The 13,635-nt window shown below is 47.1% G+C and overlaps 1 protein-coding gene across 1 annotated transcript; it reads right to left on the bottom strand.

Annotated features, from left to right (window-relative positions):
- Window positions 1–2,632: 2,632 nt before the first annotated feature.
- Window positions 2,633–13,635, bottom strand: ptchd1 (patched domain containing 1). Its single transcript, XM_029529367.1, has 5 exons — window positions 13,495–13,635; window positions 12,661–13,223; window positions 9,660–10,374; window positions 4,683–5,404; window positions 2,633–4,236 (listed from the first exon to the last, which is right to left on the bottom strand). The coding sequence occupies exons 2-5, from the start codon at window positions 13,072–13,074 to the stop codon at window positions 3,139–3,141; spliced, it is 2,949 nt and encodes a 982-aa protein (XP_029385227.1). The 5' UTR covers window positions 13,075–13,223; window positions 13,495–13,635; the 3' UTR covers window positions 2,633–3,138.

The following is a 13,635-nucleotide window of genomic DNA, read 5'->3' on the forward strand; positions in this document are numbered from 1 at the left end:
GTTGCGTGCAGGAACTCAGAATTTCTGAAATGTGATTTGTGCCTGCGGGGGGAAAGTAGACCAAATAATGACACACCCCCTACAGAGGAGGAGGAAGAGGAGGGAGGAGAAAGACACAAAGAAATAATAAACAAAAAGCTGGACAGCTTGACTGTGTTTCAGCGAACTATGTCTCTATCTGTTTTGTTTTGTTTTTTTCAAACTCAGTATGACTGCATGGCAGCAGCTGGTAATACAGGATGCAAGACCAGACGGTTCCTGGACAGAGTATTAGCCTTGATCTCAAATATGTGTGTGTGTGTGTGTGTGAGAGAGAGATCAGAAGCAAATCACAAAAACTTTGTAAAAACTATACGGTCGACACGAGTATGAAACTTTAGATTAACTTGACAAACTAGTCAAACAGCTTCTACTTCTCTTTTTATGTGTTTGCATCTCATTTACACACACACACACGCAAACACACAATAATAGGGCTGTGAATTTGAGGAATGGCCTCTGACGTAAGATGTGAAATTAAAACCAAACAATGCAGGAGAAGCCTCAGGGTGCCACCGCTCACAGTGGTCCCTGCTCGCAAGTACAGTCTCTAGGTGTGTGTGTGTGTGTGTTTGTGGTGAGAAAGCATCTAGCTAATTAAATATTTCACCCTTTTTTTTGCCACAAGGGGGCAACCAAGACTGGAGGGATTTTTCTCCCTCATCCACTGAGGCTGATGTGTCAGCCTTTGTTCATTTGTACTGAGGGATAAGAGAACAGTATCAGATCAGAGCAGCAGAGCGGCTGCACATAACTGCTCTTCTTCAGTGACACAGCACTTTTGGCAGAGTTGGTTGTTCGTGCGTGTGCGTTTGCGTGTTTGTGTGTGTGAGTTCAAGTTCAAGTGAATCAATATCCCACTGGCAAGCGCCTCACTATCCTCTCTGTTCTTGCACGACATTAAACCCTTCCTAATTCTTCTTCTTTTATTTATTTATTTTTTGCTTGCACGCACATAAACTTATACACACACAGGGACGCCTGCACCTGTGTGTGTGTATGTGTGTGTGTGTGTTTCAGTGAGTGTGTCAGCTGGTCTGCACACAGACAGACTACAGACAGCAAATTATTCAAAATGAAATATAGCTCGGCAGAGATGCTAGAGTCCAAAACAGGGATGCCTCGTCTGAGTAGATTACAGAGATTTGTTCCTCTGTGTCTGGATTTATTTGTCTGGGGCCGCAGCGACCTGTTCTGGAGGTGCCGTTACAGTATGTCAGATTTATTATTACCAAATCCTCATTCTGCGATCGATGGACAACTATCACTGCATTACCATTTGCTCTAAATGACAACATAAGTCTTGTCAGATCACTTAAAAAGAAGCAGCATTCATAGAGATGGAATCTAAACTCTGGGACAACTTTGACTCCTTGAGCTTCAAGATTTTAAGAGATTTTAGAAAGTTTCTCGTGCAGCAGAGAAGAATGCTTTGTCTGTAGGTTACATTCAGAAGGAACTGCTCTCAGTTCCAGGAATGGTTACGCACGGTAGCGTTTTGCAGAAGATAACACAGCCCACAGTTAGCGGGACCGTCACGCATGTGCAGAGAAAACAAAAAAAACTAAAAATCGAACCAAGTGGCCAAATGGGAAGCCAGTGAATGGACCTGAACAATTCTTTCATTCAGACGAGTGTCAAGAGAGAAGCATGGTGTAACAATAGCAAGAACTCCCACACACACACGCCTTTAACCAGTGAGATGAGCTTGGGAATAAAAGGCAACAAGCCTCTGTGATTCGGGGCCATCAATCACTACAGATTGAAAAAGAACACTTTCACTTTCACTGGTTGCTGGTGCTTAAACCATCTACACTACCGTGATACATGGAAGGTCTGCATGGTAGATCTAATTGGACATTATAGATGATCCCGAGCTCTCACGCCTGTCTGGATTCAATGCACTTTTATCAAATGGATGGACAGATCGTTTTAACAATGACAGGTATGCACCAGATTAGGCTGGTTTGACTGCACAATTTAAATTGGTAGAGAAAGTCTGGAAAGACTCGGGGTTACTAAATCAGGTAAGGATTAAAAAGGTTGGCCAGAATGAAATGAATCAAATCTGATCATTTTAGGAGCAACAACAAAACATTTACAGTTCTCAGGAGGGAGAGGTGACTGTTGGGTAGTCGATGCCTGCAAAGACCCAACAAAGCACAAACGAACGGGAGGAATCACTGTTCTTGTTGTCTTTGTCTGACATACTGTTGAAGCTGTGCTCTGTGGATAATGAGGAGCGACTGAGAAGAGGTGGGAGATCTTTCAGTGCTTTGAGAAAATAATCTCCTCACCTCAACTGAATATTGATCACAACCTCACCCTCACACAGAACATTTCCTAAACTTTACTGTATTTCGGTAACTTTTGAGCTCATATCAGGACATTGTTGTTCTCAGGTTTAAAAAAACAAAACAATTAGGGATTTAAAATATTAATGCAAAACAATTTAAACAAGAACTTACTGTCTGAAAATATGAGCAATTACTAACGTTCTTTTCAGCTAAAAATTAAGTACCACCATGTTTTCTTCAGTTGTTTTTATTTGTCCAGCATTAAAGTAGAAATACTTGAGTTATACAGATGATTGCCTCATGTCACTTTAGCTGTACTTGTGCATGTACTTCATATGGCGGACAAATAGCAGTAGCCAAACAATGTGATCGAATCTAAAGCAAGTTTTGGAGACATGAAAGTTGTGGCACTTTCTCTGTGATAAGGTCACATCCAGGCCTGACCTCAGCTGATCTCTCACTCTGTTTGGTCATTTGAGAGGAGGGGTGCTCATTCATATGCCACGCTGCACTAGCAATAAGCAGGTAACCATGGATACACTGCATTGGAAACCTCTCTCTCTCTCCCCCCTCGTCTTTCCTAGGCTCACACTCGCCTTTACTCGATTCAATCTGTTTTTCTTTCTCAACATTCAGCCTCTATTAATTCTTCCCATCTTTCGCTTCTTTTCCCCCTCTCTTCACAAGAATCAGCATCTTGTCTGCAGCGTGCACGGTGGCTGCTAAGACTACAATGAACCGATTCCCAGTCGGCAGTCACCATGGCAACAGCATCACCATCATCATCACCATCATCCCGTGCTCAGACAGTGGTGATCTGGTCGACCACTCGGGTGCTGTCGTTCATTTCAACGCACTCCACCTCCTGCCTCTGCCCCTCCCCGGGACGGTGGCCCCGGGTTTTGGAGGGGGGCAGGAAGGTGAGGAGGGTGGGCAGGAACGCCAGCGTGTGCAGGGCCGAACAGACGGCCGTGAGGGTGAGGCAGCGGAACAGTGTGCGTGTGAGGTTGGAGCGCACGGAGCCAACAGGCACCAGGGCGGCGCTGTAGCAGATGAGCGTCTGTAGCGAGGGGACCCCGTGTCTCTCCAGGGCCACTCTCACCCAGCGAGTCCTGCTCTCGCCCCGACCCGAGGCGAAGCCGCAGAGGAGGGGGCCGCTGCAGTCTGCCGAGTGTCCCAAGGCGGCGATCAGACACAACACGGACATGCAGTCCAGTTCCACGCCCCAAAGAGTCATGAAGCCCAGCACCCCGAACTGCACAGAGAGCAGGGTGAGGCCCAGCCACACGGATACCAGCGGCTCCACCACAGCCAGAGAGGACAGGCCCAGCAGGAAGAGCACCGCCAGCAGTGAGTGTCTGAGGGGGGAGCTCACCGCCGCAGCGTAGCGGTCAAGGTAGACGAACGAGGGGTTGAAGATGAGGAAACGCACGCGTGACGTCAGCGACAGGCGTCGCAACGTGTCCAGCAGCACCGACATCTCCTCGCGTTTGTTCTCCATCGTCTTGGCCACCAGGAAGATCCGTGACGCGGCCACGTCAGGCTCCTCGCCCTGACCACGCTCTGCAAATATGATGTCGTCCGTGAAGTGGGCGAACTGCGGCTCGCGGAGGAAGGAGTGGCGGAGCGTGCGGGTGAAGTTTTCCCGCGGCTGGCTGGTGGACTGGTTGCGGTCCGCCAGGTAGTTCAGGTAGGCCTCCAGCCAGCTGATTCTCTGGAAGCCTTTGGCGTATTCCAGCAGGTCCCGCTGCACGGAGGCGTTCCAGTAAGGGGCGCTTTCGTAGATATAAAATCCGATGACCGGGGAGTATGAGCTGAAGTATCGGTGCTGGGCACGCGTGTACAATACTGTTGTTGTATCCATGGCAACCAGCGCGCTGGGGTCAGACCCTTGAGCCACCTGTTGACAACAGAAACGTTATGGGCCCTGGAAACAGACGCACATGGACCCCAAAGAGCCCCCTCATGTTGGAACATGACAAGACATCTGTTGTGGCCGTCAGAATAGAGCAGGAGAATTTTAAGAAGCTACAAAGTGAAATGAAATTACAGATGAAGAATGTAGGTGGAGAAAGCGGTCGGCATGTATAGTCGACTCAGGCGCCACGACACAACAAACTCATTACATCCTGTCAGAAACTTTTCTCCATTTTGTTCTTTCAGGGCTTTCATATCATTACTCATCCTTTACATTTATGTTGGTAACTCTTAATTCCTTGTTTTGCTTTAAAACGTGCCCAAACTGCGCGTGCTTGCATACATGCAGCCAACATTTAAAATATACGTTTCGCTCGTGTTGTGTTTACTGGTTGTTGTATTGCTGCGGTGTGTGCATTGCTTCCTCACCTGTAGGAAGCCCATCAATCCGAAGGAGATGTAGACCAGATACAGCAGAACCACAAAGGGTTTCACATACGTGTTAGTGATCCAGTCTCCATAGCAGCGCCGCACGCACCCCAGCAGAAGGTGAGAGTCCTGAGGATGAGGGTCTACGCTGGGCGTGGAGTGTGCGTGAGGGTGCGGATGTGCGTGCGTGTTGGCCACATGAGCATGTCCATGTGAATTCGGGTTGTTTGCAGTGTGCGGGTGCGTGTGCACATGTGCGTGAGTGAGGTTGGGGTTCGGTGGGTGGGTGTGACAGTGCACGACCCCGTGTGGCGGGTTGGTGGTTTGAGTCTCGTCCTGGTAGCGGGTGTACATCAAACACCGGTACCAGGCCGGTTTAGAGTCCAGATGGTCCGGCTTGGGGACTCTGCGGCAGAAGCAGCCGTGCCTGTATCCGGACTCCAGGTATCCTGTAAACACCAGGCAGGAGCTGTAGAAAGACAGCATGTAAACGTAGCTGATGGTGACGGCTAAGGCGGCGGTGCGGCAGAAGAGCCGGACGGCCTCCATGTTGGTGAGTGGCGAGGCGGCCAGGCCCAGGGTCATCAGGTGCAGCATGGTGGAGCCAGAGAAACGCAGCATGACGTCCTCGAAGACGCTCGCCACACGCTCCTTTACGTGCTGGTCCTCCCGGGTTCGTCTCCATGACGACAGCATCTCAAAGGAGCCGAAGAGGCCGTGACCTGAGGAGGGAACAGAAACAGAGGATTCATGCTCTATCAGGGGATTTGTGCTACATTGCCCATTTACCCAGACGAAATTAGTCACGGGTGACTTTTTATGCCTCCGTTTTTATGTCCCTTTACGAACATACCATAAAGCTGCACTGGTCGATACTTTTATATCAAGAGCTGGTCAAATGAAAGTTACAGAGACTCCTGGAGGGGGCTCTCTGAACCCATACAACCATCTGACAAGCACTTAACGGGGTGTCCAGCCCCCTGAAGTTAAACAGGGTCGCTGGTGGTGATGCGCTCTCTGTGAATTATCATGATTCTGCAGTTCTCTTGAGTGCGAAGCTGCTTTATAGTTTCTCTGTTTATTGTTTGGCTCTCCCAGCCCACATTGTAGAAAATCACAACAGAACCTGGGAACTTGTGTCGGTCAGAGGGACAGAGATCCTTCTCCAAATCAATATGGCAGAGGATTGTTTATGAATATGTTCCTTAGAGCCATTAATATGTTGATGTTGTTCCACTGCCCCCAACTGGCCAAAAAAAAAAAAAAAAAGAATTGTTGCATCTTTGAAATACGACTTTGTTAGAGATCTTTAAGGAGGTTTAATGGTCTATGTCTGCAGACATCCATAACTAAAACTATGCTCCTCTAACATCCCTCTAATGGCACACAGACAAAGAACACATGCACTGGTTTTATGGGACGGCGGAGAAAGCATTGCTGTCAAAAGACCCCAATAAGAAAATGTTGACAAACCAGTTTCCTGTTTTGATCGAGCTCCTCAATTGCACCTAGCTTTACTTCAGTTTATTCTAAGTCATTGTTGCACAAAGGAGAGTAATAACTCAGCCTGCCTGGTTTTTATTTATTTATTTTTTTTTTTTTAAAACAGTCCTCCACATAATGTCACATTTGAACCACATCTGAACTGGAAATGTGTGTAATGACAGATGTCAGGCACCGTGGAAATGCAATCCTCTTGTGACCTCTTGTGACCCTACGATTTGCACCCACTTCAGAATAACAAATGACACAATTAAAACAAAATATTCTGAAAAAGACAACAGCACAACTGTTTAGGAAAAATGTAATCCTGACATCTGATAGGTGGATATGAATAAAAGGCCGTTTGAACTGGATGTGACTGCATATGCTGCGTACATATGCATGCACATGCATGTTGATATTCGAGCGGCAGATGGTTTTTAATAGTTTCCTCTTCAGTGGTTGTCATGACGCCCATGATTCACCAGTGACACAAGTACACCCTCCAGCAGCTCCCCTAACCAACCCCCCCATCCCAGTGACCTCACCATGGCGAAACACTTAACACCTTAGCAGAGGCGTAACATACCGACACTTCAGGCGTGGGCGCAACTGAGGAAGTATGCAGATCTTTAGAGTGTGTTTATGTGTTTGAGAGAGAGGGAATGAGGTGGGGAGGTTAACGTTGCAGAGAGAAAAGATGGAAGTGAAAAGACTGACTCGGCGCAGCACTTGCTCATAGATTTTGATATTTACCGGTCTGAAATGTACACTCATTGACAGACACACAGACACTTTCAGACACTACTGAAGAAGAATGTAGCCAAGATATAGGGAGGAGTCTTCTTGCAAATCCATTTCAGTCCCTGGACATTGGTATTGTACCATAAAATGCATTTCAGACTGTGAAAATCCAGTTTAAAGTGCTGATCATGCCTAGAGCAGCTATCAAGTTGCAACTTTCCAGAGATGGCGTCTTTGAATGTTTGGCTTTGGCCAACTAAAGCCTCAAAAGTCCAAAGACATTTCCTTTATATGACAAAGAAAAGCAGCAAAACCTGACAATTAAGAAGCCACCACCAAAGAATATAAAGCACTCATGTCAACTGTTTAATTTTTAATTTTTATTATACACTATTATAGCTCCTTGAAATGTTTTCAGTTCGATCTCCATCCCTTCCCAGACTCATTCATCTCTATCAATTTACAAGTTCTACAAATGGACACTGCTGTTATAATTATTAGTAGGCTGTTGTGCGCCATTTTCCTCAGATTCGACACACATCTTGTACGCAGAGGAGAGGTTCAGGAGGAGAAAGATGCTAAATCCTGTTCACCATAAAAACATTAAATATACAGTTTTACTCCCTTTTCTTTTCCTAATCCAATCCTGTAGTACAGCAACACTTCTTTTCCTCTCCTCACACTTCCTCCCACCTTTTTCTGTCGGCCCACCGGCATTCTGAAAAATCTTCCTGCCTGCCTGCTTGTCTTCCTTCTAACTACAGTTTAACTTCATTTTCAACTCACAGAATCCTTAACTCAGCCCCCATTTAGAGTGATATTTCATCAAACCCTCCCCCCCGTGCCTCCATTCCCCATTTCTATTCTGTCCCCTCTGCAGTTATTTTAAGCCTAACAGCAGCTTTCCCTCCTCCACATCACAGAGTAATTATGGTATAGAGTACATGTGTGCATGAATATTTGCGTACAGCACGTCTTGTGACTGCATGTATGCCTGTGCGCATACGTTAGACATTTCCATTTTGCTCCGAGTTTGTTCGTTTTTCGTTTATTGCATCATAGAATCTCTTGCCTGCTTTTCATCCCTTTATCTTATCTCGATCCAAAAAACAAAACCCACATGAATACGCAAACATTGCAGACAGATTTCTCACTTTGGTACATATAACTCTGCAAAAACAAACATAAAACAATGCTGGTGAGCACATTGTTGTTTGCTAATGGCTTTGCAACTTTATTACTCCCTAAACCTCGACAAATACTTCAGAAGAAACGGCCAAGCTAAACCAGTCTAAATGCTTAATGCTACGTATTTACAGAGGAGTGTGTTTCACTGCATGTACTGTTGAAGTTTAATAAACTCATTGAATTAATTTATTTTGCGGAGGTCAGGTATGCAGAAAAAAGTTTAAAAATTACAAAAGTAATTATAGGACTATAAAAATAGTTGCAGATTTCTTGATTAATTATTAATGAATTCGTTCACATTCACCCAGGAGATGAATGTCAATGTGATGTTTCTCATTTCCTACAAAAGGCAACCATTGACTTCCGACCACGTTTTCCTTACGTTAATGATGTAGCAGTAAAAAGCTAAATTATGTGTAATGGCTGCATGTTAATGGCAGTATGTGGCAATAGCTCCATTTTATTATGTCGAAATGTCCCATTTAATATCCCTCTTAGGTTTAATAAAGTCTCCCTTCTATCTTTCTTATTCTCATCATCATTATTACTTCAACCCAAACAATTTTTCTGTAATCACGACAAAGTCATGTTTGTTCCAATATAAGATAGGACAGAAATAGAAGTCATTCTTTTTTTGTGCTTGTTCATAATATTTTTTGATGGGGGCTCACAAATCACACTGTCCTCTTGACAGAGGCATGACGACATGAGACCTCTTAGCTTGAAATCAATGTATTTTGTCATTACACTTGGAGGATATGTTGCGATAAATAGGTTAAATAGTTTCTTCAGCTCTGCTTTTGGTCCAGAATCCAGATGAAGAACTTAAACTTTTTTTTTTTACTTTTTGGGTCCCCTTTGAGGTTTTGTCAGAGTATGTGTTGTTTCTGCCAACATCCTCCCCCTCTGCTAGTCAAGTTCATGCCCCGACATTTGTCAGTCATTTCGATGTTCTCTCTACTTTGAAACGGCACTCAGCCCGGAGCTGGAGTCTGCAAAAACCCATCCCAGGTATCGAAAGAGCAGATGATGAACACAGGCAGATTGTGTTTTCGAAACAAGGGGAAATGTTCACTGCGGCACCTGTGCACCTGTCATGTGTTAGCTTCACTTTTCTTTGATTTTTCTCTGCTTTTGTGTAGCACTGACTTTTCTGCCCTTGACAAAAGAAAGACAAGTACTGAGTAAAAAAAAAATTGCTGGGAGGCCAAATGGGGAACAGCGGCTCGGACATGCAGAATTACGAAGACTCAAAAAGTAAAAAGAAGGGCCATTGGTGGAAAGCTGAAACTTCTCATATAAAATCTGGTTTCATGGCCCAAGCCCGGCCCATCCATTCCCACTTTTCATGTGTTCCAGCTGGTATCCTCTACTGGTGGCTGACTGTGTGTGCACCAGAATTGGTTGTGATGTGGAAGGACCATTTTCCCAGACCACGAGGACAGTCCTGGTGTGTAAGACCAAAGACTGTCCTGGGCCAGAAGAAATACACATATATTGCTCAAAAACAGGCAACAGATGTATTGGTTGATTGACCACCAGAAATAAAAATTTTAAACCTACCGAGCATGACGAAAGGGATGCCCAGGTATGTAGAGTTGTAGGTGGCCCCGGTCAGGTTGAGTATCCCAGCAGCAGTGAGGCCTGACAGTGTGATTGACAGCAAAGCCAGCAGTCCCAACCAGGGTTTGGACCTCACACAGTCCCTCATGGAGCAGCAGAGGACGGCCAACACACTGCACACACCCAAGCTGGCCAACAGGGGACGACGGGCCAGCACCGAAGAAAACTGGAAGTCTGTCCTCAGAGAAGAGGAAGTGGAAGGGTAGAGCCCCAGCTTTGGGTGCAATGCCGCAAAGTGCTGTAACTCTGCACAGAAGGCCTTTTCCCATTGGCTGGCCACCCGGTCCATCAGGCTGCCTCGGGCTTGGAGGTAGTAGGTGAGCTGCAGCGCCCTGGCGGAACGTACCCCTTCTCCCCGAGCTCCTGTCCCAAGACCTCGAACCGCCCCACTGGGACCCCACCCCTGCACTCCGCCCAGCTGGTGTCCAATGTACGCCTGCCGCCCGTCTGCCAGCTGCGTGATCGGGTACCGCAGGACTGGGACGGTGCGGTTGGAGATGCGAGCTGACTGGATCTCTTCCATGGCCCGAATGATGTCATCGATGATGCAGACGTTCTTGTCGTCGGGGAGGCAGAGGTATGAGAAGGAGTAGTTGAAACTATTGAAGCCTGTGGCCGGGACGGTCACCTGCATCTGGTAGATCCGCCTGTGGAGCTGCATGTAGAGACAAAAAAAAAAAAAAAAAAAAGGCACAACACAGAGGTCCATTCACTTTCAGCTGGCCCAAATCAAGTGTGACAGGAGGGACAACAAAAAAGTTCCATCCAAGTTTCTCAAAAAAACATCTGTACGAGCGGCTCAAGCTTTGTCTACTTTGAGTTTCTAGCTGCATATGATAATAAGAAAGAGAGATGTGTGGGGGGAATTCATGTGTTTTACTCGACAGGATAACAATGGCAGTCTCTGAATCCTCCGCCGTTTCTATGGTGAGAGGACAACAGTGCCAGCATCCACCACAGTGTTGGTTACTAAGCAACAGGCCTGATGCCAGTCTCTGCCACAGCAAACATAGGCAGAGCTGTCTCCCACCTCACGAGTGCTGCATTGACTTCGGAGAGGGAGGGGGTGTGTGTGTGTGTGTGTGTGTGCGCAGAAAAGTGCTGAAAATGGAAGCTACTTCCTGTTAGCAGCCCGTCCTAAGACCGGCTGTCAGGTACGGGTTCTGTTACCTTATTCCTGTCATTTCTGTCACTTTAGCAGCATCATTATTGTTTACAGTTTCCTGGTGGCCGTTTAAAATCTCTGAACTGACAGCCGTAGATCAGTTACACCGCTTTTAAAGGCAAAATTGTTGTTTCTTATCCATCTTATTTGTAGTTACACATACGACTGAATTTAAGTATGTTCATAAATCTTTAAGGTTTCTGTATCCGTCTGATGAGCATAACTGAAAATACACGCCCGAGCGGATCTCCATTTCAAAAGACCTTGATTTTTACTTCACCGTTATCACATATTGTTGAACCTCTTGTCCAAAATAAAATGCACAATGTGTCTTGAATGAAAATTCACATAGCATATGGAACATTTTCATTTCACAAAGTGGCGCAGCCATAAAAAAAAAACATAAAGTCTTGTGTTTGAACAGTAAATCTGTCAGTGAAAACATCATGTTGCTCTGATGACGAGCCGCAGCAACACGACACGCAGCACGTCATACGGTCAGAGTACGGTGGTATGATTTTGAACGGGATTAATGCTGGTCTCTTTGTGTAGACGTGACTTGCTTTTATTGTAACTACATATTTTTATGAAATTAGCAAACACAATAAAGTATGAAAAGCTATTTCAGGCCTGATGATGAGATGAATACAGAATCATCAAAACGCAGTTTGTTCATTTTGTATTTCTGCGCCTGCTGTTATCGTTATCACATCAAGGTAGTTTCTCAACTTCACTGACAGGAGCTAAAATAGATGAGTGCAGGATGCAGTCAATGGATGTGAATCACATTTTCTACACTTGGCCTATTTCAGTGTCTCCTCTTTCTCCACCAACACCAGCTGCAGCCCAGACTGTATGCAACAAGTACAGACCCAGCGGCTGGGAGAAGTAGAGAGGGAGGGAAATTATGGCATGTAACAGTGTGAGATTATGTAACGGCGGATTTTATTTTATTTTTTTTTTTACTTTCTTTTCAGCAGTAAACTACCGTGTCTGGAAGTGTGGCCGTCCTCGTTGGACCGAACAAACACGGACCGGGATGACACGGCCTGCACAGTTCAGTTTGGAGTCTCAGGCCTATTAGCCGGCAAGCTCTGATTACAACCTCATAGCTTCATGAAATCTTTTGGCTAATTGCTCCAGGGGTATCGAGGCAATACTCATAAATCCATTCAGCAACAGCAGCGTGGACACAGAGGCCTCCGAGCTGCGGCTAACTCCACTCTGTAATTAAAATGCTCAGCCTTACAACTGTAAAGGTTGTCGGGGTTTGCCCGAAAAGGAGCTGTGTTGCTCTGTTCAAGGTCATCAATCACTGAGGATGAAGAGCAAGACCGACTGCACACACTTTGTGCTCTGGCCTTCCAGAAACTGACCTTCGTGTGCGTTTGTGCCCCTGGATGGGTTTGGTCTTTTTTGTGATTATCATCGTTACAGCTGGATTGGCAGAAGCTCCACTTTGATATGTTTCAGTGTGATTTAAAGGGCGCCGAGCTGAACTGGAGAAGTACCCAACCTGCTGGCAGAGTTAGTAGCTCAGAGGTTTCAGTTACTGTTGCTGTTGGTTGCAGAGAAAGCCATGTGTCTCGGATTACAGCGTTTGGCTGAGTTAAGGGCCGTTTTTTGGTGGGCTCTGTGTGTACATTTCATTTCGTATCAGTTGGAATTTATTTATTTATTTATTTATTTTTTAAAGACCAAATCTAAACGGAACGTCTTGACTTCTTAGAAGTATTATGACGGTGTGTTTACAATCGGCGTCGTGCGCGTGCCTACCTTCAGGATGGTGTCCAGGTGAGCCGGGTCGAGCACGCTCCCCTTTCGGGTGGTGACGATCACGCGCCCGTAGCGGCCGGGCGTCTGCAGGTCGGAGTAGAGCGCGTGCTTGGAGCGGTTGACCGGGAACAGGCTGTCCACGAGGTTGCCCTCTATCTTGGCCAGGCTGTGCTTCGGCGCGAGGAGGCTCTCCACGTCCTCCTCCACGCGGTACCGGCTGAAGCTGGCCCCGAGCAGGATGGACAGGAGCACGGGCGCCGAGGCGAAGAACACCGGGTGGCCCGCCACGAACCGGCCCAGCGCGTGGAAGGAGCTCCTCAGGCCCGCGTGCAACACCTGGCGCAGCATCCTAGCGCGCGGCCGCGGCTCGAGCCTCTCCCACCGACCGGAAACCCCCGGAGCACCGCCGAGCATCAGGGCCCGCCGGACGCATCCGTGGGCTCCGTCACTCTCAGCCCGGCGGGAGGAGAGGTGGCGCCGGGCGTCGGGAGGTCACCGGCCGGGGAGAATCCAACCTTCCTCCGGTCACAGGGGCGCCCCTTTCCCCGGGGTTGTCTCATCCGCTGGAATGGTGCAAAAAAAAAAAAAAAAAAAGGACAGAAAGCTGCTAAATGAGGCAGCACTTCTCTGCTCCGCGGTCAGAGAGGATACTGACAGCCTTCTTTACATTTAGCAGCCACAACCCCCGCTGCGCTCAGCACGGATCTGTGCGCAAAAAGGAAAAATCTCTGAGCCAAAGTGTGCTCGGAATCAGAGCTGACTAATGCTTTCTGTAGTTGTGTTTGTGCACTCGGACAGGTTGCACAGATGCACAGAGCCGGAGGATGTACGTACCTACAGAGGGGAAACCGAGGAGGTGGAGATGAAGGGAGGTGAGGGGGGGAGGGGGGGAGACGGGGGGAGCCGACCCGGCGATGACGGAGACCATCTAAGACGCATTCACGCCAGGATGTTATGTGGCCGGCAGTCCGTGAG

The sequence above is a fragment of the Echeneis naucrates genome, chromosome 20, assembly GCF_900963305.1.
Source record: "Echeneis naucrates chromosome 20, fEcheNa1.1, whole genome shotgun sequence".
Lineage (NCBI taxonomy): Eukaryota > Metazoa > Chordata > Actinopteri > Carangiformes > Echeneidae > Echeneis > Echeneis naucrates.